Source organism: Anneissia japonica, unplaced genomic scaffold (genome assembly GCF_011630105.1).
Source record: "Anneissia japonica isolate Jap-2015-1 unplaced genomic scaffold, ASM1163010v1 scaffold288246_len349457_cov184, whole genome shotgun sequence".
Lineage (NCBI taxonomy): Eukaryota > Metazoa > Echinodermata > Crinoidea > Comatulida > Comatulidae > Anneissia > Anneissia japonica.
Genome location: NW_022752398.1, coordinates 323,546 through 333,607, shown reverse-complemented (window position 1 = coordinate 333,607; position 10,062 = coordinate 323,546). Strand labels below are relative to the sequence as shown.

The following is a 10,062-nucleotide window of genomic DNA, read 5'->3' as shown; positions in this document are numbered from 1 at the left end:
CTAGACTGGACTGGAATTCATTCAAACAAAAGGAAGGTATTGACGATAAACTCAAATTGCACAACAAAGGCAAAAATGGGTAAGCTGTATGATAGGTGTGTTTTTATGTGGGGTAGTCCTGGTAGTATGAAAAGTACACCATGAGACAATCCCCTGTGCTTTTGCAAAGAATGCATTGCATTCTTTAACATGCACATGGGCCATATTGCATGCAGGACCAATAGCTTGGGAATTTGTTTAGCTGAAAGATGGTGTACTATTGTAACTTGAATTTTCCCCCTGTGTGCCTGGGATAATTTATCGATCACTCCCTATCATTATCATTTATTGGTCTTGTGAATTATTTATTATATATATGCCTTATGCCTTATTTATTTTTGAATGTAAATGCAGTATTTTAATTATTGTCTCTACAAAATTTCCAGTAAATCAATGTTGGTTTTTTGTCTGACTGTACTTAGTGGTGTTTCTTTGTTTTTATAATTATGTTAAAAATTCTACAGGTTTTTGGAAAAGAGGGATTTCTTGGACAGGGCAAATCAACGGCAGTACGAGATTGAGAAGAGCTTCAGATTGGGTTTAAACAAGAGTACAAGGTGACCTTCAAAATGAAAGATTGACAAGATGCAAGATGGATAATAAGCTTCAAGGACATCAGTTGCCATGTCACCAAGATTGGAAATTTTAAATAATTATTACAATTCATTTACTATAGTTTCATTATAATATTGAGGATTCCATTAGCTAAATTACAGTCTATTTTTTCCAATATTCTTATTGTATTTATAAGACTTGCATATGATGAATGACTCTGCAAGTGTAATTATCAATGGTCACACTCAGCTAAGATCTAATTATCCATGTTAAAATGAAATTAACTTGATAATTAACTACTATATTTACTATATTTTTTTTAACGTAAAATTGTTCACTGGGTATGTACGATTATTTTATTTGGCTGCTATATCTTAGTCACACTGTTGAGTAAATAAACTTGATATGTATGGTATATCTGTATTAGTCATGTGGTCCGCACACCATAGAGTAGTTTTGTTTTATACAATTACTGTATGTACATTATTAAAATAGTAAGTTAATAAAGCACACTTCATGGAGGTTAAATTAGGTGTAGCCTACAGCCATACAGTAATGTTCTGGTAACAAATCTTCGGAGATAAGGACTATAAATCGTATGCCCAGTGTAAACTATTGTCTTGTATACATTTTAAAGGGCATACACGAAGTAACTCGAGCTACTAGTCCACACATGAAGCTCTGTCAGCATCTTGTTAGATGGATACCGGTGCCATAGCATTGCAAACAGTCTAAATTAGGTTAGTTCCCAGATTTTTGCTTGTGGCAGTAGATTTGTTATCATTGATTAAAGTTATAGAAAGTACTTGCAGTTAATAAGTTCCCTGGTTATACAGTAGTAGGATATTATAGAAACAACAATGAATGTTTATTAATACTATTTGTTAGATGGAGCATTCCATCTTTCTAATCATGAAAAAATTCTAGATATTTCTTTTATATATCAGTAAAGAGCTATATTATTATGAGCCAATTTGCTGCCGAGATTGTCTGTGTTTAATGGTAGTGCACAATCAAACCCACATGGTCTTACCTAATACCAATGCATTTCATCGACTAGGACTCAAAAACAACATGATGAATTCGGCAATGACAGCCATGCCATGCACCTTTTACATAAAATGGAACCATTAAACTAATTCTACATTCTCTGATTACCAATAAAATAGCAAAAACATAAGTACTGTTCTGTATGTTGTATATAAATGATTAATAATCATAAAAGAACTGCTTTACCTGCATCAAAACTGAGTGGTAATGAAAAAGTATGGTATGTGAATAAAGTTTATCTGATTTTTATTATCCGTATAGTTCTGTTGTATGATTTACACTACCTATGCTAAGAAGGTTATGCATTGATTGCTGTCTGCAGGATTATACAAGACTAATGAATGGTGTATGGATGTTATGGGGTGATGGCTGTAGCCAACCTCTTTACAGTTAGATCCTCTACAAGGTGACAATCTGATTAACAATTTACACAACTATGGAGGACAATCCAAACATAATCCAGATCCAGATGAACTCGAGGAAGAGAATAATGTGCAACTTTCAAAACTTTATTTTGAGGGGAGTCATGAGTCCCCTCAATTTGTCATTTAAAAAAAAAATACTGTACATATCCACACTGATCAACATGAGAGAACTAAAATTTATAGGTTTTGATTATAGCATACATGCACAGTTTGCAGTAATTTACCTTCCATACTGTAAATGTTTTAATGTCCATACATTCTTCATGAAGACATTTTTTTTTTTCAATACACTATATACTACTGAAGAATTAACATACAAAATCTTGACCTCAGAAGGCCCATTATTATGGCTATAATTTATTCAAGTATATTTCTGCAGGTCTGGGCAGGGGTCAGTTCCAAAATTGGAATACATACTTTGACTTTCCTATTTCACCTAACGTCTGGTTACACTGACTCGAAATTTTCAATAAAATCGCATACACTGCATAGGCTCCTCAATTCGACCAACCAATTACTGTAAGTGTCTCCAAAAGCTGTCAGCCGGGGCCACACCCAATTGCAGGTTAGAGGGGGATTGCAGAATTAAATTGGTACACTGTAACATTGTATAGTAAAATAAACAAAAAAATTATCAATATAACATGGACCTCCCATGAGACCTGACTTTCATATTAAGTATATATATAAACCATTAGATAACCCAATGTTATTTAGTATGTATACACATATGACTGACTACTGTAAAATCTGAATGAATTAGTACAATTGTTTGTAATGATGTGCTTTTTCCTGAGGGGGAATTGTAGAATTAAATTGGTACACTGTACCAATTATTGTATAGTAAACTAAACAAAAAAATTATCAATATGTGAAGTTAACTAATCAATTTAGATTTCTTTACAAGAGGCACCACCTTTAACCCTAGCCCAGATTGCTGCATCCTCTTTGCATTTACTAATACAATTAGGTAATAACATGAACCTCTCAATTACTGTACATACAAACATTCCATATATATACATATTTTTAGAAAAAAATATTACAGTATTTCTTCCTCATTTGTATTCCTCTTTTGGACCAAGCACATAATATTGGGCCTTGATTTCACAAAATTCATCCGAAAAGAAAATCCACCTGAAATGGAAAAAATAAGGAACATTATATTTAAGTTTAGGCCATTTTTTTTACTGAATATTCTGGTCTGAAACCTCTCTACTGTTGACAACATTGACATAGACTATGGGATAATCTATTATTAGACCTGACTTTCATATTAAGTATACACATCAACTGCTTTTACTACTGCTAAATAAAAAAGGAAAAATAAATATTTTGTTTTGGGGGACATCAAGTCAACGGTGGGCATAATAAAAAATAAGTTAAAAAATCTTTTTTTTCTAAAATCTTTTTCCTGGTAGCGGTAGTGCCAACTGGCCAAAAATAATATTAAATTTTGAGAAATTTTCCTAAATCAGCAGCAGTGGGTTTGAAAAACAAATTATAAAAGAAGTCTTGCATATGGTAAGATAAGTAAATGTAGACTCACTCACTATTTTGGTCAACTGTCTTCTTTTTTCGGTGGTAAAGCTAAGTCTTTCTTTTCATATTTTTTTGCTGATTCTTTCAGGGTTGCAAATAGATTCATTATGTCTGGAATCTAGAAAAGAAATTTACAATTGAAACTTAAAGTACTGTACAAATAACACAGTGAAGCACATTTTACAGGATGAGAATAAATTAAAAGAAAATATTTAAATTACACTATTAAAGATGGTGTTTTTAATCTGAGTGTGATATATATTGGTTCATCCTTGTAAATATTCAAGAAATAGATTTAGAAATCTTGAAATTTTATTATTCCAACATAGTAAGTGGCTGTACAATTGTATAGCACTACTGCATTCGCAGAACAGAAAAGAGCAAGACCAGAATTAACTGTTCATATCTAGGTGTGCAAAGGTGCATGCCCCACACACCCCCCCCCCAAAAAAAATATTCACATCCCTAGTCTCCCTCCCAAAAATCACACTGAAGTAGTTCATCTCAAATCACCTTATTCTGCATGCTAGTGCCCTACATCAACTCCCCACCCCCATTTCAAGACTTAGATATGCCACTTTTGAAGTTAAAAATAATGCAGTAAAAAAAAAAAAACAATAAAGAAAAGTAAAAATTAAATGAAGAAATGTGGAGAAAAACATGGCCAGGATCAAAGCAGTAAGTTGAATCTGTATGTGTGGGTGGGTCCTTGTGTGTGCTAGTTAGATAGTGTGTTTAGTTAGTTAGTGTTATTTTACTTACGTCATAATGCTGAGTTGCATAGATTCCAAAGACAGTACCAGAAATGAATCCGCCCTGAGGAGGAAACATAATTAAAAATTTGATTATGAATAATTTTCAATTTCTTGGAATTAAAAAAAAAAATCATAACTGTTCATAAACATGCAATTAGCCAAACAAATGCTCATTGGTATATATGCACTGTACTATGAGTAAAGTACTCTGACCAATTTATATACCGTAAAACATTTAGTAGAAGCGCAGTGGACTTTATTTTGAAAAGAAGCAAGTCCCTCTGGTAGGCAGAAGATTCACAAAGTATATGAGAAATGCATTGGAAATGAGGATGCTGGTTATATTTCATTTTGTTGTGCCAAAAATACAAAAGCTACATGAATGAAATTCACTCACATATATCATAGTTATATATATTGGAAATTTAAAAAAAAAAAAATCTAAAAAATTATAATTTTTCATTTTTGTCTTAATTCACTGACACGTTACTAAAAATTGATCAGTTTGCCTATTCATTTTTTGGTAACAACATTTTTTGTACATAGTTCAGGTGCTCAAACTAAACATGATGTACAGTACATTGAAACTCAAATTGAACGTGGCTTTATTAAAAATATTTTTGTTTATTTACCGTACAAGGTATTGTCAACAAACACTCCCTGAAAACAGCTCAAAAATGCTCAATTCATCCGAGCTCCAGGGGCCCTCACACCCTGGACCCACAGGGGCTCTGTTTCTGGACCCCAGAAGGGCCCGCTGACCCTCCCGTTCCCCAAGCCAACTGGTGTAGTCACGCAATGTTTCAAATCTCTCAGGTAACCAGCATCCTGATTTCCAATGCATTTATCATAATACTTTGTGAATCTTCTGCCTACCAGGGTAGGCGCCGCCAACGTTTCAGATAAGCCTAGGCCAATGTAAACACTGTAAAATATGCAAACTTCTCAAACTTAACTGTGTACGACATACTGTACTAGGAATGCCATGCCGGCACTAATGCACTTTCGCACCTTTTAACTTTTAATTCTGAATTTTCTAACCTCAATGTTCTTCTCACAGTCACAACATACAATTAACAAACATGTCCACATGATTCAACCACTCACAAAGTACCTTTTCCAACAAATAAGCCCGCAAATAAGTACAGCGAATCTGTCCGAGGTCCCCGATGGAAGAGGGAGGGGCGATGCCCCGACGACAGCAAAGTAGGTGTGGTTGAGCGTCACTTACAATGTTCCAAAAGTACTGTAGTCCTGGGGCAAGGTCAACAAAAATTTTGAAAATTTAGGGGTTTTAAAGGCTTATTTAATCAATTTTAGTGTCTACAAACATGTAGAAAATAGCATAATTTTTTTTCATGACGAATTGTGGTTTTTCTCCCGGAGAGCAGGGTGGGGTGGAGCACCTGAACCCCGTGGCCTCCACCTCTGAGTGCTAAGCTTCGGTTTGATTATCCTTGATTGCGACATGAAAGTTACCACATAATGCCACATTTTGTTGACGGATGTTTCATGGGAAAATTCAGATTCAAATTATAAGACTGGCTTTTAATTGTTTCAAAATTTCAGAATTGACTCGGACATTCTGGCAATTTCTTGATTGCAAAGCAGCAAAATTGTGTACAGCTCGTCGTGCTAGCAAGCGCGGAAATGCTGTATCAACCTCTATAAATTTATAAAGGTACTGTATTGTTTTTTTGTTGAAAAATGTACTTTTTGAGTGGTTGAATCATATGTAAAAATTTGTTAAAATTATGTGTTGTGACTGTGAGAAGAAAACTGACAGAGGCAAAGAAATTCAGAATTAAAAGTCAGGTGCGAAAGTTCATTAGCGCCTGCCATGCCTGGTGATTGGTGTATAACCTAGTCCTAGGCTAGACTTGATTGAATCTATCTTGGCCTAGGCCTAGCTACGCCACTTAAATAGTATAGCCTAGAGCCTTAGCCTAGCCTACTAGCAGGGCCTACTCTGCTAGGCCTAGCTAGACTACTACTAGGGCTAGGCTAAACTAGACCTAGGCCTAGCCCCTCACTGTTTTCAGTTTAGTTACCAACAGTTATGGGGGGGGGGGCTGGCCTGCCTAATAAAATTCTAAAATTAAGCTATAGCAGTATTATTATTAGCCTAAGCTAAGCCTGTGGGAAGGTAGGCCTAGGCCTATTGGATTCATTGTCTTTATCCTTACCATAAATCCAAAAAGACCCATACTTATAAGAGTCAATATTTGAGACGAAAGCAAAGCCTAGACTTCACGATACGACGACCATCTCTCTTTAAATAACCAAGGTCAGGAGGTCAAAGTTGAGCAATCGATAGAGGGCTGAAAAATGGCGACCTCCTGTGTACAAAACATGTCCCGATTAAGATCAATGTTTCGATTACCTCCTCGAAGCATATATCCGCTTATTACTTATAAGAGACTCATTTATAACCAACATCAACGTTTGTTTTCTTCAGCGTGTAAGTTTTCTCACTTAATCGCATGGCAAAATCATTTAATTAAGCTATCTAGGATAGGCCTAGCAACCAGTTAAGCAAGGGCAAGGCTACTCTATACTAGGAGGCCTAGGCTAGGCTAGGCTAATACTACCACTACTACTACTAGGCCTAGGCTATTAGTATTACAGTACTAGGCCTAGGGGCCTAGGCTAGGTAGTAGTCAGTTGTAGTAATTAGCGCAGAGGCCTACGTATGAATGTAGTTACTTATTTGCAGAGAAATAACGAGGAGGAATTATTTAACAACTTACAAGGCCACGAGAATGAAAGTTGTAGATTTGCGTCCGAAAAATTTTGAAAACACATGAGGCATTTTTTTCATTTTTCATTATTCATTATTTTTTTTATAAATGCTGTCCACAAGCCGCGGCATTGGTAATTTTACATTTATTCCCAAGAAACAATGCTTACAATCATAAATGTACACAGTACTAGCCTATAAAACAGATTCTTTTCTACTTTAGCCTCAATGTTGGAATTATATACCTGTAGTTTGATAGAGATTACGGCATCAGCGCAATGTAAATAACTAGAAAAAATCACTTGTTAACAATTTTGATACAGTACTCTTTTATTAGTCATCTATTACAGTATTGTACACGCTTCAGAGCACACATTGTGGAAATTGAACATACAAGATTTCCTATTGGTCAGAAAGATCGATTTGACCCGTAAATGACCTCAGCACTGATTGATCGACGATCATGGTGCGATGTGGCAGGCCTGCCTTCGCTAGGTGTTCGCGACGAGTGATCAGTGATGAATAGATCGTTTTTCTGTCTGTTTACGACTTAGAAAGTCCGTTTTTTAAAACGAAGTATATTTTTTTTCAAAATAATGAACTTTTCAAAATAATGAAAATTTTCGTGCGGTAGCTTTTTTGGCATGTGGGCGGTGGACGCAAATCTACAACTTTCATTCCTGTGGCCCAATGTAGATAGCTGTCTTGCACAATTTGAGTTGAGATGTATGTTTGACTTTCCTTTGAATTGCAAATTGTGCAAATTCTTCCTTTCTTTAACAATTTAAAAAAAAAACTTTGAGTAGCATGATAACGACTTTACATTGAGGTATATTTATTCAGTCTACAGTAAAATGAAAAGGCCTACGTTACAGCACATGGCTGAATTGTGAGCCATAAATTAAATGCGAGACTTAATAGGCCTAGGCCCAAATTCATACGTATACTTCCAATTTTCAATAAAAGTCTATAACGATTAATTGTGCTCACTTTTTTGCATGGGGTCCAGGCCCGTCTGACAGGGAATTTCCCCTGCTCCCCGTTGCCACCACCACTGTTCAGAACCCACACTCAGCATCAAAATGTATTTTTTGTACATTATAGTATTCTTCCAACACGTCATATTGCATTAAAGAATAAAGTTTAAGCTTAGGGTCAAGCCAGCAGTGGCGGTGCTACGGTGGGGCTGGGAGGGGCTATAGCCGTTGGGGAAATCCTAGCGCTACCACTGTAAGCAACTCGGATTTCCATAAACAGCATTTTTTGTAATATATGTATGTATACAACAGGCAAACTATAAAAAGATGTTGACTTTTAGTAGACTTTTGATACAGTTACTTTTGAACTGTTTAACTGCTTACAATTTGTAGGAGCAGTTAACGCAGTGGTTCCAACAGATGTTCCAACCCCTAGAACTCAAAATTTGGTGTGCGCCCGTACTGCAGAAATGTTGAAAATCAAGGTTTTTTCTATGCATCCATGCATTGTGATTGCAGCATATTGTTACAGGTGATGTCAGTAACACGCGGAAGGCCTTTGATTTGTACGCCAACAACGGTGGTATAAAGTCGGCACACAAAACAAAAATTTACACAAAAACACTCAATCACTTTTATCAAAAAAGCCTATCATTTTGGGTGTTTGGGGCTCTTTTCTTACAATTCAGCACGAATTATAAAAATTAGGAGACCGGGAGATTGGAGAGAAAACTCCTGACCAAATCAGGACAGTTGGAACGTTTGTTGCAATTTGGTTTTTAAAACTTGATAATACGGGCTTGAAACCCTTGCATTACACTAATGCAAGGTACTTTAATTGTTTGTCTCTCTGCACCCATTAGTATAAATCCTGGTACCTCAAAATTGGTTAATGTTTACTTTCTTAAATGTGGCAGTGGTTTTGTAAATTAGATGATTGTAAATTGTGAATTTCCATAGCAGTAAAGTTTCCTCAGAACAAAAAATAATTTCATATCTAAACTGTTAATGAATTATTATATTATTTCAGTGTCAGATGGAATAGACATTGGTCTTCCCACCTGTCCTCAATCGAAAAAACTAAAAAATAAACATAGAAGCAAGATATTGCACAAAATAAAAAATACACCAGAGTTGGAACGGTTAGCAAGGCAAAGAAAATGTAAGTATTATTTTAGGCACATTTGTCTCACTGTATCTACATGTTAGACAATATTTAAATTGTGCATTTAAGCTTAAATACAATTCATAGGTTAAAAATGTTCCAACAAAAATAAAATGTAGGAGCTGTACTGGGTAAAAGACAACTTAATTTCTTGCTTTGAACAAGGTATCCATCCGTAGAAGTCTTATGAATATAAGCCTATCCAAGTGAACATAAAAGGATCGGGGACATACCTTCGACTTTAAATTGACAAAGATTGAAAAATGTTAAATACAGACACAGTGTATACATAATAGGTCTTAATATGTAAAAAGTGTAATTTAAAAATAATGAATATGAATGTATGATGCAAGTAATCTGTTAATTATAAGATTAAGAAGGAAGATAGGGGAGAAACTTGGAGCGGCAGAAATATTTTTCAAGTATTTGGGAACGTACTGAGTATTTAGATAATTTTTATTTCATCAGTGGTGGTGCCATTAGATGAGGTTGAGGCAGAATGGGAGAAGACATCAGGACCATACCACATCAGAGATGTTGCAAAGAACTATAACATCTTCAAGGATCTCTTCGATGGAGCAGAATTCATATCTTGGTCTGTAATGAATATAAGTTATGATGTGGATGATGATACTGTAATGCCAGTATATTGGGGCAATGTAGTTACACCACAAGAGGTTTGTATTTTGTGCTGTTCAATTCTCAAATAACTTTTGGTACCACAAAATGTTTATGGTATCATATATCATTTACTTCACCAATATAAGAACAACAAAAAATTATGGCTGACTGGCCTGCCCAAAACCAACACAAT

The 10,062-nt window shown here is 35.2% G+C and overlaps 2 protein-coding genes and 1 long non-coding RNA gene across 5 annotated transcripts in view; 2 read left to right on the top strand and 1 right to left on the bottom strand.

The window, feature by feature from the left end:
• LOC117122293 (craniofacial development protein 1-like) overlaps positions 1–1,896 on the top strand; it is a 13,883-nt gene extending 11,987 nt beyond the window's left edge. For both annotated transcript variants that reach the window (XM_033267836.1, XM_033267835.1), the window contains exons 8-9: positions 1–79; positions 504–1,896. In XM_033267836.1, the coding sequence (XP_033123727.1) occupies positions 1–79; positions 504–600 (176 nt within the window). In that variant the 3' untranslated portion in view covers positions 601–1,896. The remainder of the gene's footprint in view (positions 80–503) is intronic.
• A 241-nt stretch (positions 1,897–2,137) lies between these two features.
• Positions 2,138–6,679, bottom strand: LOC117122294. Of its 2 annotated transcripts, none has more exons than XR_004447691.1 (4): positions 6,553–6,679; positions 4,374–4,427; positions 3,619–3,729; positions 2,138–3,206 (listed from the first exon to the last, which is right to left on the bottom strand). It is a non-coding gene; the product is annotated as an uncharacterized LOC117122294 (long non-coding RNA). The 2 variants fall into 2 exon arrangements; XR_004447690.1 differs by having other exon boundaries at positions 3,623–3,729; positions 6,553–6,666.
• Positions 6,670–10,062, top strand: part of LOC117122292 (39S ribosomal protein L38, mitochondrial-like) — a 7,231-nt gene continuing 3,838 nt past the window's right edge. Inside the window, exons 1-3 of the mRNA XM_033267834.1 lie at positions 6,670–6,827; positions 9,114–9,245; positions 9,717–9,925. Of these exons, the coding sequence (XP_033123725.1) occupies positions 6,695–6,827; positions 9,114–9,245; positions 9,717–9,925 (474 nt within the window). The 5' untranslated portion in view covers positions 6,670–6,694. The remainder of the gene's footprint in view (positions 6,828–9,113; positions 9,246–9,716; positions 9,926–10,062) is intronic.